Source organism: Danio aesculapii, chromosome 22, assembly GCF_903798145.1.
Source record: "Danio aesculapii chromosome 22, fDanAes4.1, whole genome shotgun sequence".
Taxonomy (NCBI): domain Eukaryota; kingdom Metazoa; phylum Chordata; class Actinopteri; order Cypriniformes; family Danionidae; genus Danio; species Danio aesculapii.
Window position 1 is genome coordinate 3,524,321 of NC_079456.1, and position 23,216 is coordinate 3,547,536.

Here is a 23,216-nt window from a genome sequence, read left to right on the forward strand (position 1 = left end):
CTGAGGTGAGTCGTTGACGCTTTTTCTCGTGTTTACACAACAATAAAACACACTTTACAGTTTATTAAAGCGACAATCTGCGACTAGTTTCTGCATTGAGTTCACCTCTATCTGTGTGTCTGCTGACCAAAACAATACAGCAGGCAGAGAGGAGCTCTGAGAAGAAAATGTTAGTGAATTTGTGTTTATATTTGTATTTGGAGTTGTATGATCTGTGAATATGATGATATATCTACGATATGAATGAGGTTTGTGCTCGTCTTGAGGTTTTTATAATTTTCACATTTCACAGTTTCACATACCTCAGATGTGTTAGCAATCTAATTTATTTTATTGGTATATGGATTTTCACTATGGTTTTAAACTAACTTATATAGATTTATTATAAATAAAATGGTTAAATAATGAGTTTATGCTACAAAAACGACATAAATGGGCTGATCTGCTTCTGTTTAATGAGTGTTTGTAATCCGAGGCTCATCAATATTATCAGAGCTGCTGAAATCCTCAGTTCCTGTTTTTACTTCTTTCATTATACGGAGGTCTTCAGATCCACAAATAAAGTACATTTTATTGATTTCTACAGACCTGAGCAAATTATGTAATCACCTATATTATTATCTACAAGACAAAACCATCATAATGATTGATTTATTCAGTTCAGTTACAGATTTTCTCTTTACTCTTTTTGCAGCTCGTCCTCCTTGAGTTCAGCTGTAAATACTGGAGTATTCCCATCAATCTACAAGTGAAGACGAGCATCAGACCATCAGGAAGAAGAGAAATCTGCAAAGACAGAGTTTATTGAAGGACAGTGAGAAGATGAGTGATCCAGAACCCTGCAGAATTAAACAGGAAGAGACTGAAGAACTCATAGGTTTGTGTTTATTCATTACTCTTCAACAATGAGGCCAAAGAACATTAATCAGTTTTAGTTCTTATTTATATTACCTTTTCTAATCATTCTGATTCTGCCTGCATCCCTGTGGTGGAGTGTAAGATTGCGGTCATTTAAAGTGTGAAAATGTATTACAGCCGAAATATACAAATAAATGAGGCATGATATGAAATGATAGACTTCATTTCATCCATACGATGTACCCCCCACACACACACACTGCCCCCTAAGGTCAGATTACTCAGTACTACAGCTGTCATTCAAAAGTAATGGTACTAATTAAATTAAATTCCTTTTTATTTCCATAGCACTTTTACAATGTAGAATGTAGCAGCTTAACATAGAAGATTATAGTAAATTGAAACGGTGTCAGTTCAGTTTTCAGAGTTTTAAGTCCAGTTTAGTTCAGTTCAGCATGCTTTAAATTTCACTGCTGAAAGTCCAAACAGCAAATCCATCAATGCGTAGCTCAACAAGTCCCAACCATAGAGCCATAAATGAGAATGCTCGACCTCCTTTAGTAGACTTTGCTATCCTGGGTACTACCAGAAGCCCTGAGTTTTGAGATCTTGAAGAGCGAGTTGGATTGTAGCGAGACAGAAGATTGGTTAGATAAACAGGAGCTAGATTATTTAAAGATTTATAGGTAAGAAGCAATATTTTAAATTCAATACGAAACTTAACAGGCAGCCAGTGTAAGGAGGATAAAATTGGGGTGATGCGATCAAATTTTCTAGACCTGGTAAGAACTCTGGCAGCTGCATTTTGCACTTTGCGAATTCATTATTATTAATAATAATTAATTCACAATTTTGGTAATAAATAAATGAGGAATTGTGTTGTTTTGAGAGCCAGGATATTACGATTCCACTTTTGTACAACACTAGATTGATGTGAGTCGAATCATTTAGAATATGATCCACTTACATCAAGCTAAAACACATTTTACAGTTCGCACACATTTATTTTAGTCGGAAATCCTGTAATGTTCATTTTCTATACTTAATTTTCAGATCTAATGGTAAAGGAGGAGAGTGAGGACGAGGAACGTCATGTCAAAAATGACAACAAAACTCAAAATTCAGAGATCGATCGCAACCTATTTAAAGGAACAGTCATGAAAGGTTTCACCTGCACTCAGTGTGGAAACAGTTTTGGGCGCAAAAACACTCTCAATCGTCACATGATGATCCACACCGGAGAGAAACCGTACAAGTGTTCACACTGCAACAGGAGCTTCATTCATTCAGGAAACCTGAAAACACACATGAGGAGTCACACTGGTGAAAAACCGTATCACTGCACCGCTTGTGGGAAGAGTTTCACACAGTTATCTTCTCTGCAAACACACACAAAAAATAATCACAGTAAGTAGATCATCCTAAGATCCAGCTTTTTTTGAGATTAGTGTCACAGCTAGTGTTTCTTCCCTTACTGATAAACTTCTGTTAAACGATTAATATGACTATTTTTAATTTAATAAGGTTCCTTTTACATCATTGATGGTGTAATGTAATTAAAATATAATCAGTTAGTCAGCACCAATAGCCTAGTGGTAATGTGTGCTGACATATAGCACCGATGTGCTCACGGCGATCCGAGTTCTGATTCCCGGCTCAAGGTCCTTTGCCGATCCTTCCCCTCTCTTTGCTACCAATGATTTCCTGTCTGAAATATCCACTGTCCTATAATAATAAAGGGGAAAAACCCCTAAAAAATACTTATAAAAAAAAAAAAAAAATATATATATATATATATATATATATATATATATATATATATATATATATATATACAATCAGTTAAATAGACTTCAGCATTCGTGTATTAAAGCGTAAAACGAGATGAAAAGCTGGTTAAACGCATGCGCTGTCAGGTAATATAAATGTTCCAGGGTGTCTGCGGGGTCTTAAAAAGTATTAACTCAATAAATGAATTTAGATAAATTTAAGGCCCTTAAAAGTATTAAAACGTCTTAATAAATGCTATTTTGCAAGGTATTAAATTTAATATTATTTATGATTATGTAATGTATGGTTGTATGCTAAAGTTTGCCTGAATTAAACCTGTGAATATCAGGATGCTGTGTAGTTTATTAAGTCAATAAAATCCTGCTAGATTTGACCTCATAGTGCTTTGTTTACTGCAGTAACCAAGGTAACACCATTATTACTGCAGCTCTATCGGCGCCAACCTGCGGAATTAGCTAGATTTAATAGATTTTTATTCAGTGTATGAATAATGTTTTAGTTTTGATTTAGTTTCCTATATTAATATTTAGTAAATATACTGTTAAAATCTCGCTAGTGTTTCTGATTGAAACCTAAAGTGGTTATAAAGTCTTAAATGTATGGAAAGAGTCTCTGAAAAGTTCTTAAAAGGTACTGAATTTCACTCTCTGATTCCTGAATATGCTCTGTGTTCCTATTTTAAAAACATGGTGCAGAAAGTTTAATTTTAATTCAGTGCTTCTTGTACAGTCTGAGACCCACTTTATATCGTATATCAATCAGGCAGTGAATATCAAAGACTTTTAATGGAAACAGACCTTAAACATGGTGATTTTTATTTTTTATATATAACAGCATACAGCTCACTGAAATCACCTGAACTGGGATACTAAAAAACTAAAATACCTTATTTACGGTATATCACGTAAATCACTCATGAAGCACATCGCACACCCGAAACACCATATCATTTGCCATTTGTTAAACATAATAACATTATCGATATTAAAATCATGATTTTTGTTTTGTAAAGCTGCTTTGAAATGGTGCATATTGTTCATTACAAATAAACTTAACTAAATATGTGTAAATAGGTATAAAATAGCTCATATGTTCACTGTTGTGTTTGTAATTATGATCATTTTAATTACACTTTGGGAAATACACAAGGAAAAACAAGCATCATTTGCGCTGCCTAATTTGTGCGAAAAGCAATACAGGATGTCTAATCATGTCTTTACAATGACTTCACGTGTAAATTATTCATGCTTAATGCTTGATCTGTGGCTGGTGTGAGCTGTTAGATTTAGCTGTATTTGGCTTAACCGTTCTTGGGTGGCTCGCCAATGTATTAGATGGCTCTAATACATAAAATAAGTAAGCTGACCAAAGTTCTTACAGGGAGAAAACCTTATAAAGACAATGAATGGTGCAGTTCCTCAGCAGTGTTGTTAACTCATCGCTCTTCAAGTAACTGTGAGACACTATAACAAAGGATATTCAATTCAATGCATCTTTATTTCTCAAGCCCTTTTACAATGTAGATTGTGCCAAAGCAGCTTAACATGGAGGATTATAGTGAATTGAAATGGCATCAGTCCAGTTCTCAGAGTTTAAGTTCAGTTCAGTTCAGTGTGGTTTGATAGTCACTGCTGAAAGTCCAAACACTGAAGAGCAAATTCATCGATGTGCAGCTCTACAAGTCCCGAACCATGCAAACCAGTGGCGAGGAACAAACTTTACTTATTGACGAAACTGTAGGAAAAAAAAACTCAAAAAAACTTCCTGTTGGCCATTTAGTTTACACCTTTTCAGATGCAGATACTTGTTTGCAAATGAAACAAGCTTTATAATCTATCAGAATGACCAATTGAGATGAAAGTGAAAGGAAAAAAATAATCATGATCACATTAACACGAAGCAACACAGGGATTAATCATACGTGATAATGTGTTTAGCTGGTGTTTTTCCACACAGTGATGTTTAATGCAGTGTTTCTCGACCACGATCCTGGATGACCACCAGCACTGCATGTTTTGGATGTTATTAGCAGTCTCTGCTGATAAGCTGATGGTCTGAATGAGGCGTGTTTGATTAAAGAGACATGGCAAATGTGCAGAGCTGGTGGTCCTTATAGAACGTGGCTGAGAAACACTAGTTTAATGCATTCCTCACACACAATGTCAAGAGATAAAAAACTATTTGATGAAAAGGGTCATTGGTGATCAATCTTTGCTTAATCATGTGCATCCCAAATTCATATTTCTCTCTTAAAATGTAACCTCCTTCCTTTACCTAATTTTCAGACCTGATGGTGAAGATGGAGGACAGTGAAGAACTGAGTGAAGCCGAGAAGCTCCACCGTAGCGTCCATACAAAGGACAAACTCTATTCATGCTTTGCGTGTGGAAAGAGTTTTACAACACAGTCGTATTTAGGACTACACCAGAGGATTCACACTGGAGAGAAACCGTACCAGTGTTCCCACTGCGACAAGTGTTTCGGTCGGTCAGAGAGCCTCAAAACACACGAGAGGATTCACACTGGAGAGAAACCATTCACATGCACTCAGTGTGGGAGGAGTTTCACACAACTGTCACACCATAATCGACACATGATTATCCATGAGAATCCGCACAAATGTGATCAATGCGACGAAATATTTTCGAGGCCTTCAGAGCTGAAGAAACATCTTAGAGTTCATACAAAGGAGAAGCCACATTCATGTTCTCTGTTAGTAAAGACTTTGACACACAAACAAACTTTACCTTCCTCTGTATTTACAAACATCAGATTGGATAGTTAAATGATTGTATGTTAATAAACTTCAATTGTTTTCTCAGATCACAAATGCTGAGGTATTTTTACCACAATGCAGGCTGAACGCATGTAACAATGTCAGAATACCCATATTTAACAGCTATTCTGAATCGAAAGTGAAAGTAAACGTGTAAATCTGGAGTAAATTTACTAAATCTAAAGTGAAAGTAAACAAGTAAATCTAGACCACAGGTGTCTAACTCAGTTCCTGAAGGAGGAGTTTTGCACAATTAAGCGTTAACCCTCATTTGATCTTCGATTGGTCTCGTGCAGTCATGTGATGTGATTTCACAGGTCAGAGTTCACCAAGCTTGAACTTTGCAACGCAGCAGTTTTTAGTCTGATGCATTCGTGCGCATATAAATGGAAGTGTATGGGGCGAAAAGTCCAGTATGACTGCGGCTTAAGTGAATTGAAGCTAATCTGTTATGCTGGAACTAAGCTGTTACGCTTCGGCCCTCAGGGAATTTGGAACCTGGGATCTAGAGTAAATTTCATAAATCTAAAATGAAAGTAAACGAGTAAATCTGGAGTAAACTCAGCAAATCTAAAGTGAATGTAAGAGTAAATTTAGCAAATGGAAACTGAAAGTAAAAGAGTAAATCTATTGGAAATGTAGCGAATCTAAAGTAAATGAGAAAAATCGTGTAAATTTGTCAAATGTAAACTGAAAGTAAACAAGTAAATCTAGTGTAAATTTAGCAAATCTAAAGTGAAAGTAATTGAGTAAATTTAGCAAATGTAAACTGAAATTAAACTAGTATTTTTTAGCAAATCCAAAGTAAATGAGAAAAATCATGAAAATTTAGCAAATGTAAACGAGTAAATCTAGAGTAAATTTAATAAATCTAAAGTAAAAGTAAGCGAGTAAATCTAGTGTAAATTTAGCAAATCTAAATTAAAGTAGGAAAATCGTGTTAATTTAGCAAATGTAAACTGAAAGTAAACGAGTAAATCTAGAGTAAATTTAATAATTCTAAAGTAAAAGTAAACGAGTAAATCTAAAGTAAATGTAATAATTCTAAAGTAAAAGTAAACGAGTAAATCTGGAGTAAACTCAGCAAATCTAAAGTGAATGTAAGAGTAAATTTAGCAAATGGAAACTGAAAGTAAAAGAGTAAATCTATTGGAAATGTAGTGAATCTAAAGTAAATGAGAAAAATCGTGTAAATTTGTCAAATGTAAACTGAAAGTAAACAAGTAAATCTAGTGTAAATTTAGCAAATCTAAAGTGAAAGTAATTGAGTAAATTTAGCAAATGTAAACTAAAATTAAATGAGTATTTTTTAGCAAATCCAAAGTAAATGAGAAAAATCATGTAAATTTAGCAAATGTAAACGAGTAAATCTAGAGTAAATTTAATAAATCTAAAGTAAAAGTAAGCGAGTAAATCTAGTGTAAATTTAGCAAATCTAAATTAGGAAAATCGTGTTAATTTAGCAAATGTAAACTGAAAGTAAACGAGTAAATCTAGAGTAAATTTAATAATTCTAAAGTAAAAGGAAATGAGTAAATCTAAAGTGAAAGTAAACTGGTAAATTTAGCTAATCTTAAGTGAAAGCAAACCAGTAAATCTACAGTAAATTGAGCAAATCTGTTTAGTTATTTCAGTTTTTCTGTTACATGGCTTTGAGAGCAACTTTTTTTCAATACTATAAAGTAGTATTTAAAGTAGATTATAAGGCAGGCTATGTATTTTATGCTGAAGTATGATAAAATAGGGCTTTTTTTACAATATAAATCAAATCAGACATGAAAACTGTGGTACGAATCAAACATTATATCGATTGTGTAATTCTGTTCTTTTGTCAAGGTTTCCAACGTGTACAAATTGCGCCTGTACAGGAAAATGAAGCTTTACGTGTTTTTAAAGAAAAAGCTAATATTATTTATCTAATTTAATTATTATTGTTAAGATTTGTTACTTTTAAAACTAGATACTAGCTATGTGATATATTTTTCCCATTTAGTTTTCTTTGCTTTTTAGCAGTCATTTTGTAAACGTAAACTTCTTATTAATCATCTTTTTATATTTTGTAAAAACAAAATCGTTTACCAGTTGTGGTTACTATATCTATAAGCAAGTATTGCATTCTTTATTTTATTGTCATTTTTACGTTCTAAGTGTCACAAAAAGTATTTCAGCTCACACATGGTTATCAGATTGCTTTTTGTTTACAGATCAAATGTTATGGTTATGGTTATGTCAACAGTAAACTTGGCGCATTTTATTTATCCGCCGTCGCGACGTGATGACGTCGGAACTGACGCGTTCATTCAGCGTCGAGTCTTCAGAGCTGAGGTGAGTCGTTGACGCTTTTTCTCGTGTTTACACAACAATAAAACACACTTTACAGTTTATTAAAGCGACAATCTGCGACTAGTTTCTGCATTGAGTTCACCTCTATCTGTGTGTCTGCTGACCAAAACAATACAGCAGGCAGAGAGGAGCTCTGAGAGGACAATATGAGTGAGTTTGTTGTTTTTCTATGTAATTGTGTACCGTTTTGAATGTTTGGATGAACAATATCGCTAAGTATGCTTTATGAATAATATGGGAATTTACTATATGAAGGAAGTTTGTCACTGAAAACATTAAATTATTGATTTGTGGTGCTCTTAATTTAAATAATTTTTCAGTGTCTGTAGATACCACACGTTAGTGCTAACAATCAAATTACCTTATTGTTATGCATAATTTAATCTAGATATTGATATAAATGCAGTAATTACAGTAGTAATTAAATTATCCTTTAAAGGCTTAGTATAAAATGGGCTGATCTGCTGCTGTTTAATGAGTGTTTATATTTTAAGGCTCATCAATATTATCAGAGCTGCTGAAATCCTCTTTATTATTTACTTTTTTTTTAACTTAATTCTGAAGTTGTTTGTGTTGGTTTCAACATACTTAAATTATTTAATCACCTATTGTCTATTATCTACTAGGTATAAATATCATAATATGATTTATTTCATTAAGCAAAGTAAGTTATGCTTGTTATGTATTCTCTGTTTATTATTTTGCAGCTCGTCCTTCTTCAGTTCAGCTGTTAATACTGGAATATTCCCATCAGTCTACAAGTGAAGAAGAGAAATCTGGAAAGACAGAGTTTATTGAAGGACAGTGAGAAGATGAGTGATCCAGAACCCTGCAGAATTAAAGAGGAAGAGACTGAAGAACTAATAGGTTTGTGTTTATTCATTACTCTTCAACACCTTTTATTCACACAGATCCTCCTAAACACGTTTTGCTTTTTTTTTGTTGAAATGCTGTTAACAAACTAGCTTCTTAAAATGTTACCTGTTTACCTCATTTTCAGGTGTGATGGTGAAGGAGGAGAGTGAAGAACTGAATGAAGACGAGGAGAAACATCATGTCAAAAGTGAAGGTAAAACTGAACATAATCTTTCAGTGGGAACAACAGCGGGAAATGGTTTGACCTGCACTCAGTGTGGGAAGATTTTCAAGCACAAATGCAGTGTCAAGCTTCACATGATGATCCACACGGGAGAAAAACCGTACAAGTGTCCGCACTGCGACAAGAGATTCAGCCGTTCGGGATTCCTGAAAGCACACGAGAGGATTCACACTGGAGAGAGACCGTATCGCTGCACTGCTTGTGGGAAGAGTTTCAATCAATCATCTTCTCTGCGAACACACACAAAACACAATCACAGTAAGTAGATCTGAAGATTCAGCTCTTCGAGATCATACTATTTAGGATAATTCTGAAGTTAATAACATTTAAAGAGGTAAAAGACATAATTAGCTTCCACTGTCATGCATAAAGCCAGCATGCCTGGGCCAGCTTTTAGGCCAGCTGAATACCTTGGGCTTAAGTACAGTTAAAGAAGCTTCACAGAGTTTGCTAGCCGATCTTGCTGCCTTATATTAACAAAAAACAGCAATCTAAATCTTACTCAAGGCTAAATTATCATCGATTATTCTCTTACACCCCTACTTCACATTTCTCTCTTAAAAAGTAACTCCTTTATTTAATTTACAGACCTGCTGGTGGAGGATGAACGTGAAGATCTGAGTGAAGTCGAGAAGCTCCACTATAGCGTTCATATAAACGAGAAGCCTTATTCATGCTCTGTGTGTGGAAAGAGTTTTACACTGCAGTCAAGTTTAAGACGACACCAGATGCTTCACACTGGAGAGAAACCCAAACCGTACACGTGCGCTCAGTGTGGGAAGAGTTTCACACAAGTATCACACCTGAATCGACACATGAAGATCCACTTTGGTGTGAGGGAGCACGTGTGCTTTGAGTGCGGGAAGACTTTTATTACAGCTGGAGACTTGAAACGACACCAGAGGATCCACGCTGGACAGAAAACGCACACGTGTGAACAGTGCAGCAGGACGTTTTTTAGGCCTTCAAATCTGCGGAAACATCTTCGAGTTCATACAGAGGAGGCGACGCGTTCATGCGCTCTGTTAGTCAAGACCTTTGTCAGTTTACCTTCCTGAAAACTCTCCTCTGTATTCACACACATCAGATTTTGTATGTTAAGAAACTCCACTCATTTTGGACTCCATCACAATTGTATTCATTTTTCTTCAGCTTAGTCCCTTATTTATCAGGGATCACCACAGCAGAATGAACCGCCAACTTATCCAACGAATGTTTTACACAGCGGATGCCTTTCCAGCTGCAGCTAAGTACTGGGAATCACCTATACACACTCACTCACACACACACTCATACACTATGGACAATTTAGTTAATCAATTTCCTTATAGCGCATGTGTTTGGACTGTGGAGAAATCAGAGCACCCGGAGGAAACCCATGTCAACGCAGGGAGAACATGCAAACTCCACACAGAAATACCAACTGACCCAGCCGGGACTCGAATTAACGACCTTCTTGCTGTGAGGTGACAGTGTTAACCACTGAGGCATATTCGCCCCATATTTAATTATATTTACATAATTACTGTATCTCCCCCTCCCTTAAATTACAACAGGACGATTATATACAGGGTTCTTACGGGTGCTGGAAATCCTGGAAAATGCTTGATTTTTATTATAGTGTTTTCCAGGTTAGAACAGTGCTTGGATTTTGGACAAAGTGCTTGGATTGGAATCCAAGCACTTTGTTTATTTTTAAAACTAGTTTATTTTTAAAACTAGATACAAAACTATGGGACCCATTTTATTTGTTTCAAGCAGTCAACTTGTACTGTACTATGTAATAACTTACATGATTTTAACTGAAATTCTCTTATTAACTTTTTATATTTAGTTAAAAACTTTTGTTTACCTATTGCGGTAACATAATGTTTAAGTTGTTATGTCTGTAAGCCATGAAGTATCACGTTAGCTTTTTAATTGGATTTCATTTTCCCTTTAACAATGTTTTCAGTGCCTGATTAACCGTACTTATTATATAGAAATATTCAAATAATGGGTATAACAGTAATATTTTTATGGGGACCTGCGCATATTGGTGTTCAAGGAAATGAAATTGCAGATAAGGAAGCAAAACAAGCTGTTAAAAATAATGACATCAGTCTAAATGTAAGTATAAGAGTGAAGTCAAGAGTATTATTAAGAAAAGAATGAAGGAAAGGTGGCAAAAACAATGGGACAGTGAGAAAAAGGGCCGGTTAAACCAGCCTAGGCTGGTTGGCTGGTTTTAGAGGGGTTTTGGCTATTTCCAGGCTGGTTTTCAGCCATTTCCAGCCTGGTCTTAGCTGGTCAGGCTGGAAAATGACCAGCTAAAACCAGCTTGACCAGACAAAACCAGCTATGTCCAGCTTAAACCAGCCTGGTCAAGCTGGTTTTAGTTGGATTTAGCTGGTCCTTTTCCAACCTAACCAGCTAAGACCAGGCTGGAAATGGCCAAAAATCCCTCTAAAACCAGGCTGGTCAACCAGCTAAAACCAGCCAACCAGCCTAGGCTGGTATAAGCTGGATTTTTTAGCAGGGTGGTTTTACAAAATTCAAGTAGGAGAAATGAGAGATAATATCTAGGATGAGATTTGGACACACAAAATTAAATAGTACACTTTTTAAAATGGGTAAACATGGTACAGGACAATGTGAGTTTTGTGGACAAGAAGAGACGGTAGAGCATGTTATCCCTGTTGAAAAATCCAGCTTAAACCAGCCTAGGTTGGTTGGCTGGTTTTAGCTGGTTGACCAGCCTGGTTTTAGAGGGGTTTTGGCCATTTCCAGGCTGGTTTCCAGCCATTTCCAGCCTGGTCTTAGCTGGTCAGGCTGGAAAATGACCAGCTAAATCCAGCTAAAACCAGCGTGACCAGCCTGGTTTAAGCTGGACATAGCTGGTTTTGGCTGGGCTCCCAGCCTGTCTAGGTGGTCAAGCTGGTTTTTCGCTGGAAACCAGCCTGGAAATGGCCAAAACCCCTCTAAAACCAGAGTGGTCAACCAGCTAAAACCAGCCTAGGCTGGTTTAAGCTGTTTTTTTCAGCATGTTATATTACACTGCATGAAGTATGAAGATGAAAGGTGTAACGACCTGCGTACGGAGCAATATGGATAGCCCTCAAAATGAACAAAGTTTGCGAAGATGATTTTCCCTCAGTGGTAGATTATTGTCCAGAAAAATGAGTATACGGTCGTTTACAAACTAAATGCCGCACACAGGGTTACTGAAGAAAATAAAAATAAACGGAGCAACAGAGTACATTACCCTCACATACATGCGGGGGCTCGCGTCTAATGCAACCATAGCAACAACATGCTCTTAAAGGGGCCATACACCTTACTCGTTACAAAGGAGAGAACTTAATAAGAATTTAGACGAGATAAAAGTTCAATTTAAATTAGATGACATTCTACAAAATAACTCAAAAATAAATGTTTGACCTTTTTATTGCAATATCTTAAAAATTCTCATTTATGGGAGAGGATTTAATAAAAGAAAGCGGTTGGTGAGGGATAATAATCCACACTCCATACCAGTTGGTGGCGGAAATACACTATATTTTTTTGTTTGTCAACCGCCATTAAATTAAAGAAGAAGATTAACAGTATTTCAACCAAGCGGCAACCTCCCGCTCTCCCTCGGGAGGCCAATACGGAAGTAACAGAAACTGCAATTCATCAAAATTCCGCTAGTCCTGGCTCCATAATAGAGCAAGTTGTAATTGAGCCCACTGTTAGAATGGTCAACTTTACAGCAGAAAAAAAGGTGTTTACAGCCTGGTACAAAGAACGATTTTGGTTCATATAGCTATTATTACCCTCCATGACAACTGTGAGGGGGGTGAATTTTTTTATAACTCATCCATTTCCTTTATATTAGGTTATTTTAAGTTTGCATAATTAAGGGCGTGGCCACTTGAGTGACAGCTAGGTCTCGCTGGTCGCCGTCACTTCACCTCAGCTGAATCCGGCAGATTAGCCACTGATCTCGGCATATTCATCATATTTTTGTGTTGTTTTATGTGGCTTTACACAGTCAGCTGCCTTTTGGACTTATTTCTTACAATTATCAGATGATATGGGATGCTGTGTGCATTTAATTGTGCTCACAAACCATTCATGTGGCCTCCAGTTTCCCATGTGAGTAAAGTTATATACTTGTATACCATCTCTATAAATGTATTTGTTTTATTTAAGATCATTTATCATTAATATTTTTCTTTAGACCCGTAAAGCACTCCAGAATGTGACAGATTGATTAGCTGTAGGCTCTAGAACAGTCATCTGAAGCGTTGTCATACTGTGTTGTGCTGGATTTTATCAATAGTCTTGCATTTACTAACACACACACATATCTGAAGTGTTTGGAAGTAATTAGCGTTTTCCTCCTGTAGAAAAACGTCATAAGAGCAGTGTTTAGTGGCTCAATGTATTACTACAGTGTTTTTGAAAGTCTAAACACTTTATTGACATAGTGTACAGCCAAGCACATGTGGTCAGAACACAAACGAGTCGCAGGTAATAAAGTATCAAGCGTTTCTCCCAAAGTAAAGTCTGTCTGCCAGGTCTAAGCATAGGGTCTAAGCAAAGTGCCAGCAGGTGTCTGTAGCTCCGCCCACTCTCCGCCTCTTTGCCCTTGTTTGGTATCCCGCCGTGGGTGCGATGACGCGCGAACAAAATGGCGACGGTTGGCCGCGCCTACTTGTGGCTTCTTTTGCGCTCTTCAGAAACCTATGGGTGACGTCACGGATACTCCGTCCATATATTTTACAGTCTATGATTTCAACCCACACTTAACTGAGAGTCGCTGCTGTGAGTGTGTAGATGGCTTTTTGTGTATGTTAGCAAATGTTTTTGGTTTTCAACAGTTTGACGATTTTTGGCTGTGCCCGCCTCGCTGTTATGACGTCAGCACCGACGCGTTCATCCAGCGTCGAGTCTTCAGAGCTGAGGTGAGTCGTTGACGCTTTTTCTCGTCTTTACACAACAATAAAACACACTTTACAGTTTATTAAAGCGACAATCTGCGACTAGTTTCTGCATTGAGTTCACCTCTATCTGTGTGTCTGCTGACCAAAACAATACAGCAGGCAGAGAGGAGCTCTGAGGGGAAAACATGAACGGAGTATTTGTTTTCTGTGCGTGTGTACGCCGTTTTTAATGTTTGGTGTGATATTGAAAAGTATAGTCTGCGAATATAATGGGAATTTATTTACTATATTAATGTTTTTTTTTTTACATTGGAAACGTTACATTATTGGTTTGTGGTGCTCTTTATGTTTGTAAGTTTTTTTTTTCTGTGGAGACCAGACATTTGTGCTTTATTGGTATGGAAAACTACATATTTACCCTAGATTTTGGTATAATTTGTAAAAAAAATATTGATATATTTTTAAAAGTGTTTACAATAGTAATTAGTTTACTCTGTAAACACTCAAATAAATCAATCTGATCTGCTGTTGATCTTGAGTGTTTCAATCTGAGACTCATCAATATCATCAGAGCTGCTGAAATCCTCTATTTCATATAGAGGTAAAGCTGGTTTTATATTCGCACATTAGTTCATTTAAAAGTCCCTGTATGGTTTACGTTACTTTGAATATTCGATCGGAATTAGCATGCAAGTATGACTTCAAAACAACATTAGCGATTTCTATTTGACTTTGAACAATGTTGTACTTTGATAATCATCGGCTGCTAATATGATTTCCATATTTAGAAATTTACAAAGATCACTTTTCTGAAATTATATTATTAAGGAGAATGTCTAAATATCTGAATATAAAACCAACGTTACCTCTATTTATTTCATCTCAATAGTTCACATTTCCCCCTCATATCTAATACATGTCTTAAGATCTGCAAATTGCCACATTACGTTAATTTATTGCTGTCAACTGATTTGAGCAAATTACATAATCGCATGCATCACTTACAAGATATAATGATTATATGGTTTATTTCATTAATATATCAATATACAATGCAATACCTTCTACATTCGCATTTGTACACAGCACCTTATAACCTGTATATTTCTAACAAATCTGTACACACAATTCAACATCCAGATTTTTTTGACTAACTGCATCTCTGTTTAATGTTTAGCATCTTTTTTTTTCATATGTATTTATTTGTCTGTTTCTTTCTCCTGAAGCTCTGCCGCCATCTGTAAAAGACAAAGACAGAGTTTATTGAAGGACAGTTAGAAGATGAGTGATCCAGAACCCTGCAGAATTAAACAGGAAGAGACTGAAGAACTAATAGGTTTGTGTTTATTCATTACTCTTCAATAATAAACAGTGAGGTTGTGAATCCTTAAGCACTTCATCAGGTTTAATTAGTTTTGACCTTTTATGTGTTTGGAATTTGAAACCCATCTCATTAACTTTGCAACTCAAACAGTTTTTTTAATCACTTAAAATTCAACAGTAAAAAACATATTAGCTGATTTATCATTGAATGTTAGACCCTCATATATCCATATATCTGCTCAGAGATGGATCCTCTGATAGACATTGCTTCAAAACGATGCAGTGTCTGTGTAAATGCTCAGTGAAGAGATGATCGTAGCCAATCACAGACGTATCTGTTGAGCGCATGAACACAATGACCTATCAGTAGGGCCAGACGGAATCTGCGGACGCTTTTTGCTATTTCTGTAGAGAATTTTGGTAAAAATCTGCGGATTTCTGTGGAATTATTTTATGAATATCATAACTAAAACCTTAATATGTAAAATAATATCTTTTTAACTTTTATTGAATGTTTAAAATGCAAATCCAATTAGATTCACTTTATTTGGTAAACAAAGCAAGTCTCTCATATAATATCTCTACTAAAAGACAGAAAATATTACTGTACAAACTGTATTGTGTATAAATCAGATGAACATTTTCATATTAGTCAATAATATTACTGTAATTTAAAAAACTGAATAAACATAGATGTACACACATTTACTCAAGTGAATAAACAGAATTAATGATGGACTAAAAACCTGCTGAATTCTGCTCGCGCAGATTCCGTGTGGGCCTACCTATCAGTTGTGTTTAAGAACTTACTCAACACTGGAAAATGTTTGCTGGTGGGTTTAATAATATCAATATTATTTCAGTTAATTGTGCCCACAGCTGTAGTGATAAGTCTATACTAAAATAAGCATTATAGGGGCACCTATTTTACCCCTTTTACAAGATGTAAGATCGAACATTGGTGTTTTTCAGAATGTGTCTGTAAAGTTTCAGCTCAGAATATCCATCAGATATGTAGAATCTGCCCATTTTAGTATCTGAATACTATGTAGTGGTTTTTGTGGCCTTAATTGCAAATAAGCTGCTTCTCCTCGCCCACCGCTCTGATGTGCGAGTCTGCTTATCATGCGTTAAATCAGATAAACAGCAGTCAGTGATAGAGACAGACTCGGATAAAGCTGAAATACAGCTCATTAGTCAAAAATACCAAGTAAGTTTATTTGATGTATTTGTGGAGTTTATTCAAGCCTTTTTAAAATGATGAGTCTCACACACATGCCGTTTACAGTACTCGCATATCAGTGTTTTCTGACACCATGCAACCGTTGTGATTATAGCGATTTAAGAATTAAAGCGATTTTACTGTCTTTATTACAAACATGCTCCGTTTTGAAAACGTTTTAAACTTGTACAATTTTTTTATTGAGGTGGAGCTGATCACAGAGAGTTGTAACATATGTTTTAATCCCAGTTTAAAAAAAAAAAAAATAAATAGAAATAAATTCTGTGGACATGTGTTCACGTTATTATGTGGGCCCCTGTCCATCAATTCAGTGGGCGGGGAAACCACACTACTATGTCAAGTTGCGGAGGGCCTCAAAATTGCTGGGATTTGGGTCCTATTTTAATGTTAAGAAATTAAAAAAAGAGACTTATAGGGTTTATACATAAACTGTAAAATATATGGACGTAGTATCCGTGACGTCACCCATAGGTTTCTGAAGAGCGCAAATGAAGCTACAAGTAGGCGCAGCCAACCGTCGCCATTTTGTTCGCGCGTCATCGCACCCACGGCGGGATACCAAACAAGGGCAAAGAGGCGGAGAGTGAGCGGAGCCACTCAAGTGGCCACACCCTTAACTATGCAGACTGAATATAACTTAATAAAACGAAACGGATGAGTTATAAAAAAATTCACCCCCCTCACAGTTGTCATGAAGGTTAATGATGACTATATGCACCAAAGCCATCTCTTGTACCAGGCTGTAAGCATGTATTTATCAGCTGTAAAAATAGCCAATTTCCCATTGCAGTCAGAAATGACCTGGACTTCCTGGAGCCAGCCCCCCAAGGCGAGTCGATGAATTGCAGTTTTAGTTACTTCCGTATTGGCTTCCCGAGGGAGAGCGGGAGGTTGCACGATATACCTACACACACCTCTGTCCAAACAGCTTACAAAAGAAGAGTTTCATCATAGGTGCCTTTTAATAAAGTTTTAATAGATTTAAGAGAATTACAAGTGTTCATAATGAGCTTTGTTTATTGAACTAGCTTAGAGCGCCGTCTGCTGTTAAAAGCTAGCCTAAAACACCGTCTAATGTTAAAAAACTGACTAGATTCATCAAAACCTGCAACTTTTCATTCTTCAAGTGTAACTTGCCTAATGGGTAAATGCGATTTTTCTCAAGACAACAGTTAAACCTCATTCACACCACAAGCGACTCACAGCGGCAAGCCAATCGTTCATTTTAACGGAGAGTGAGCAACTTCCGACGACATCCGTCAATGCGAGCGACAGCGACCAGATGGGCATGTTGAGTGACGTGACAAAGTTAAGAATCCTTCAACTTTATGCAAATGAAGAGCAACATTCTTGAGCGACAGCCAATTGGAGCACCAGTAGAGCTCACGTGACCCTCTATCAGCGCGCTCAGAGACCGGTCGTATTCTCCGTCTCCGTGCTACACATACCTGCATTTGAACCAGATCGCCACCCAGACTTACAGGCGGCTAAAAAGTCGCCGCTAGTGTGAATGAGGCGTTAGACACTAGTATTCATGTGCATATTTGTGTGATATTTATATGTTTGTACCGCAATTTGCAAGATCGCAACATTTCAGATTGCAATTTTGATTCAAAATGAGGGTCACAAAAAAAAACAATCACTATTAAATTATGATGTTTTAATGTAAAAGTCTTACGTCTTAGTGGAGAATAAAAAACAAACATATTTGACCTTTTAACAATAAAAATAGTATAAAAATTGATGGAAAGAGATTAAGAATATTACAATATACAATATTTAGAATATTACAGGGGTCACCACAGTGGAATGAACCGCCAACTTATCTATTTCATTCATCTTTATTTCTATAGCGCTTTTATTATGTAGATTGTGTCAAAGCAGCTTAACATAAGTTCTAGTAGATTGAAGTTCCAGTTTTCAGAGTATCTAGCTTATGTAGTACATAGCGGATGCCCTTCCAGCCGCAACCCGGTACTGGAAAACACCCATTCACTTTCACACTCGCACACATACATTACGTTTTTAGTTAATCAATTCCCCTATAGCGCATGTGTTTGGACTGTGGGGGAAACCAGAGCACCCGGAGGAAACCCACACCAACATGGGGAGAACATGCAAACTCCATACAGAAACGCCTACTGGCCCAGTTAGGACTCAAATTAGCAACCTTCTTGCTGTGAGGCCACCGTGCCAACCACTGAGCTACCATGTGGCTTTTGTGTACTCAATCACATTCTCATAATTTATCGTTATTTATTGATTTTCCTATTGTGATATTTCAGACCTGGCGCACAAGACGGAGGAGAATGAGGAATCGAGTGATCCTCGTGTCAAAAAAAGACAACTAAAAACTCATTCATGGACAAAAGGTAGTTTATCTCAGAAGAGTAGAGATGAGATTTGCTCTGTGTGTGGAAAGAGTTTCAGTAATAAGCGTAATCTTCAAATTCACATGAGGATCCACACTGGGGAGAAGCCGTACACGTGTACCGAGTGTGGGAAGAGTTTCAATCAATCGTCAACTCTTATCACACACACGAGGATCCACACAGGAGAGAAACCATACAAATGTGATCAGTGCGACAAAACCTTTGTGAGGATTTCAGATCAGAAGAAACATTTCAGAGTTCACAGTAAGGATAGGCCGTACTCATGTTCTGACTGCGGAAAGAGTTTTGCACATCAGTCAAATTTAAGAAAACATCAGAAGATCCACACCGGTGTGAGGGAGCATGTGTGCTTTGAGTGCGGGAAGAGTTTTGTTACAGCTGAACATCTGAAACAGCACCAGAGGATTCACACTGGAGAAAGACCGTACCAGTGTTCACACTGCGACAAAGCTTTCAATCAGTTAATACACCTGAAAATACATGAGAGGATCCACACTGGAGAGAAACCGTACAAGTGTTCACACTGCGACAAGAGATTCAGTCAGTCACCGACTCTCAAAGCACACAACAGGACTCACACTGGGGAGAAGCCGTACGCTTGTGTTGATTGCGGGGAGAGTTTCAATCATTCGATTTCTCTACGCATTCATATAAGAAAAACTCACATTAAATGTGAACTTGGCGACATTTAAAAACACTTAACCACGATCTCAGACTGTGTTGCAGGAGATCAGGGATCAGTAAGTCTAGTAATTTAAGTGGGAAATAAGCAGGAGTGCACATCAGTTTTTTGATTCATCTTTCAAAGGAGAACCTGGAGATGTTATGCACCTTACTTGTTTTATTTCATCCAGAATTAAAGCAGGTTATTTTTAAAACCATTTTTAAGGTCAATATTATTAAATTAAAGCTGTTTTTTGTCTTTACTGAACAAACCACTGTTATACAATGACTTACCTAATTACCCTAACTTTAATTAACCTAGTTAAGCCTTTAAACGGCACTTTAAGCTGAATACTAGTATCCTGAAAAATATCTAGTCAGATATTATGTGCTGGAGATGTTCTTAGAAATGTTCTTCTCTTCGTTAAACAGAAATTGGGGAACAAATATACAGGGGGCTTATAATTCTGACTGTGTGTGTGTGTGTATATGTGTATATATATATATATATATATATTTATATATATATATATATATATATATATATATATATATATATAGATAGATAGATAGATAGATAGATAGATAGATGTGTGTGTATATATAGATACATATATATATATACATACATATATATATATATACACACACACACACATCTATCTCTCTCTCTCTCTCTCTCTCTCTATATATATATATATATATATATATATATATATATATATATATGTATATGTGTGTGTGTGTGTATATATAGATACATATATACATACATACATATATACACACACACATCTCTCCCTCTCTCTCTCTCTCTCTCTCTCTCTCTCTCTCTCTCTCTCTCTCTCTCTCTCTCTCTCTCTCTATCTATATATATATATATATATATATATATATATATATATATATATATATATATATATATATATATATATATATATATATATATATATACAGTAGTCAGCATTCGAAGTGGATCAAAACCAACACCCATTCTTGTCTTGTGGCAATTTTCAAGATCTTTTTTGAGTCACTTTAAATGTTTATTATTCACACTCCTGACACATTCTGTGTGGATGTAAATAAAAGCTGAGAAATGTTTTTCCACAGTGACACTTCTACATCAGCCCCTTTCACTAGCTCCTTTCACACAGACAGATCTTTCCATTTTCCAGAAAGATCTGTATGTGTGAACAGGCCCTTTATGAAAATACTGGTAAATTCGTTCTGGCAATTTCCCGGAAAGAGAGGTTGTAACATTACCGGTAGTTTGCCAGAACACTGCTGTGTGAACGCAGAAGGAAAATTGCCGGAAAGAGTGTGTTCACATGTAGAACACGCTGACGTGAGATGTCTACTCCAGCCAATCAGAACACTCAGCCGCATTCACATCCACGCTGTTTATGAAAATAAAAGCCTTTGAATATTTTTCCAGACACATTTAGTTGCTAGATGTTAATAACCTTCAAGCTCCGCTTCAGTTGCTTGACGAGTGTGCTAGTTGAAGGAGCCGGTGAGCAACAGCACACACACACACATATATAATGTAACGTTACCACCAACAAAAGCCCGACCCCTTCTGTTTACAAATACAAGCGCAGCCGTTTGAGCTCATTTCTGGTCAATGATGTCAGAATTTACCGGTATTTTGGAATAGATGTGTGAACGGTCTTTTCCTGAAATTACGCAACGTTTGTGTAAACACCTTTTTTATGAATTTACCGGTAAAGTCGTTCCAGAAATTCTGGGTTTTTAACGGTATCACTGTGTGGAAGGGGCAATCGTCTTATCGTTTAGTAAAGAAGACTTTGACGTTTCGGTCAAAATTGAATATTTCGGATTCAGTTTGCAACCTCAACCTTAACAATTGTACATTACTGTGACGCGTTCTATTCAAGAACATTTGAGCTGGTTTCAGTCCTTAGTTCTTTCATTTTTATATCGAACTTGTTTGTTAATTAAATGTCGTTTTATTATTTAACTTATTATTTTTATGCAACAGTCAAGTTGCTTGTTAATTTGCTATGCGAAGAAAATAAATCAGCAGGCCAAAAATTATTTATTTTATGTGAAATTCTGAATATAGGTCTATATGATCTCCTTTTTTTGCTTTAGGTCAGTTTTGAAAATAAAATGAGTTATTCGCTGTATAAAAATCTAACATTTAGAAATATTTATCGGCTAATATATTGGCCTCCAAATCAAGAGTTATCGGTTATCGGAGAAAAAATCCATATCGATGCATCCCTAATATATTTATTCATACATCAGCATGTCTGGTTTTCAAATCTAATTGGCTGATAGCCATGCAATTTTCCACCAGTAGTTTCAGCCTCTTCACCCGTGTGTATTCCTCCGCCTGCAACAAGTACCAAGTGGAGGTCTAAACTCACTACAGTTTGATTAATACTGCAGCTGTTGAACCACATAATGTACTTTTGAGACTTTTATGCGAGAATGTAGTTGTTTAATTTGCAAATATGCAGTTTATTTATAGGGATAGTGCCTATTTGAAAATGTTTGGAGAATTTTGGAGATGGTAGCACTCCTTTGTCGGCTACTCATTCAGAAGTGTGTTGGGTGCCTGAATTGTAGTTAATTGTGAAATGTTATTTATGCTATGCTATATCTAACAGCAGTATGTTGCTCACAGTCATCAGTTCTTTATTCCAGAGCAAATAGATTGGACTGCAATGTTAAGTTGAGCTTTATATATGTTGATTGTGCTGACTGGAAACTTGGTCGTTATTTGTTTGACTGATTTATTTAGCATGTTTATATTGCTGCTTGTTAAATGTTATTGTTAAATAAATGACATTTGATATAAATTTCAGTGATTTTAATTGAATAAAAATGTAGTACTATTTGTAATTGTAGCACTTGAGCAAACATAATTGATGGTTGATGTTACATTATATATGCATTGACTTGCCAGATTTGTTGTTGGCTGCAGGCTCAACACTATCATGTGTAAAGAGTATTTAGCATCATTTACTTTTACCTTTAGAGTAGATTTTCTTTAGGATATTACTCAAGATTATTAATCCTGTGGCGTAAGGCAGTGGTCCCCAGTTTTTTTTATCACTGTGGATTGGTGTTCTATCGATTTGTCCTACCTTCTCAGATTCTCCTTCCTCCCATTCAAAAAGCAGGTAGCACATTTTGCTGATGCGATATGCTACCCATCAGATTTTGCTACCAGTGTACATTTTAATGTGGAGCAGTGTGAAACCGTAATATCGCCCTAACCTACCTAATCCCTAATCCCAACCTCAACCATTCAAATACAGTGTTGGAAGCATAATCTGATGGGTGGGCAATGCTTGACAGTTTTACTATGGTGGTGTTAAACGTGTAAAACTGTTCTGTGTTTGTCTGATATTATTAATCTACTGAAATGTTTCAATTCCATACTATGGATGAAGCTGACGGGTCAGTTCTTGTCATGTGACTTGTGGTCACGGTGCACTCGCCGTATAGTGAAAAGTCGGAATTGCATGCGTCGGTATCAATATACGTGTGCAAGCTGCGCGCCACCAATGGAAATAATGAACTTGTGAAAAGATGCGACATGTGAACAGCCCCTTATGCCGCCCTTTTTTGCGAAATTTGTTTTATTTATTTTTCCCCACAGTTGATCATTTTGCACAGACTTGCTGGATTCACTTGGTTTGCTAACAAATGGGTTGCAGATCCATTCCTTGGCAGTTTGCGGGTCCTTCACTGGGCCTTTTGACCTTAGCATAGAAACTTTGCAAAGACGTCTGTTTCTTACTCATTTTGCTGCTTGTGGGTTTAATTTTAGAGCTCAAGTGAC

General features: G+C 36.5%; 2 protein-coding genes across 2 annotated transcripts; both read left to right on the forward strand.

The window, feature by feature from the left end:
• Window positions 1-698: 698 nt before the first annotated feature.
• Window positions 699-11,236, forward strand: LOC130215678 (zinc finger protein 85-like). Its single transcript, XM_056447515.1, has 5 exons — window positions 699-877; window positions 1,912-2,265; window positions 4,935-5,365; window positions 8,900-9,125; window positions 9,456-11,236. Exons 1-5 carry the CDS (start codon window positions 823-825, stop codon window positions 9,923-9,925), a joined length of 1,536 nt encoding a protein of 511 aa, XP_056303490.1. The 5' UTR covers window positions 699-822; the 3' UTR covers window positions 9,926-11,236.
• Window positions 11,237-11,867: 631 nt separating this feature from the next.
• On the forward strand, window positions 11,868-19,885 carry zgc:174224 (uncharacterized protein LOC100126810 homolog). Its single transcript, XM_056447489.1, has 3 exons — window positions 11,868-13,798; window positions 15,004-15,113; window positions 18,629-19,885. Exons 2-3 carry the CDS (start codon window positions 15,059-15,061, stop codon window positions 19,426-19,428), a joined length of 855 nt encoding a protein of 284 aa, XP_056303464.1. The 5' UTR covers window positions 11,868-13,798; window positions 15,004-15,058; the 3' UTR covers window positions 19,429-19,885.
• Window positions 19,886-23,216: the final 3,331 nt, after the last annotated feature.

Bases quoted from the DNA above. Each gene is read 5' to 3' on its own strand.
- LOC130215678 (XM_056447515.1), top strand. From the start codon at position 823: ATGAGTGATCCAGAACCCTGCAGAATTAAACAGGAAGAGACTGAAGAA. The intron at 878-1,911 runs GTTTGTGTTTAT...CTTAATTTTCAG, and splicing joins AGAGACTGAAGAACTCATAG to ATCTAATGGTAAAGGAGGAG. The intron at 9,126-9,455 runs GTAAGTAGATCT...TTTAATTTACAG, and splicing joins ACACACAAAACACAATCACA to ACCTGCTGGTGGAGGATGAA.
- zgc:174224 (XM_056447489.1), top strand. From the start codon at position 15,059: ATGAGTGATCCAGAACCCTGCAGAATTAAACAGGAAGAGACTGAAGAA. The intron at 15,114-18,628 runs GTTTGTGTTTAT...GTGATATTTCAG, and splicing joins AGAGACTGAAGAACTAATAG to ACCTGGCGCACAAGACGGAG.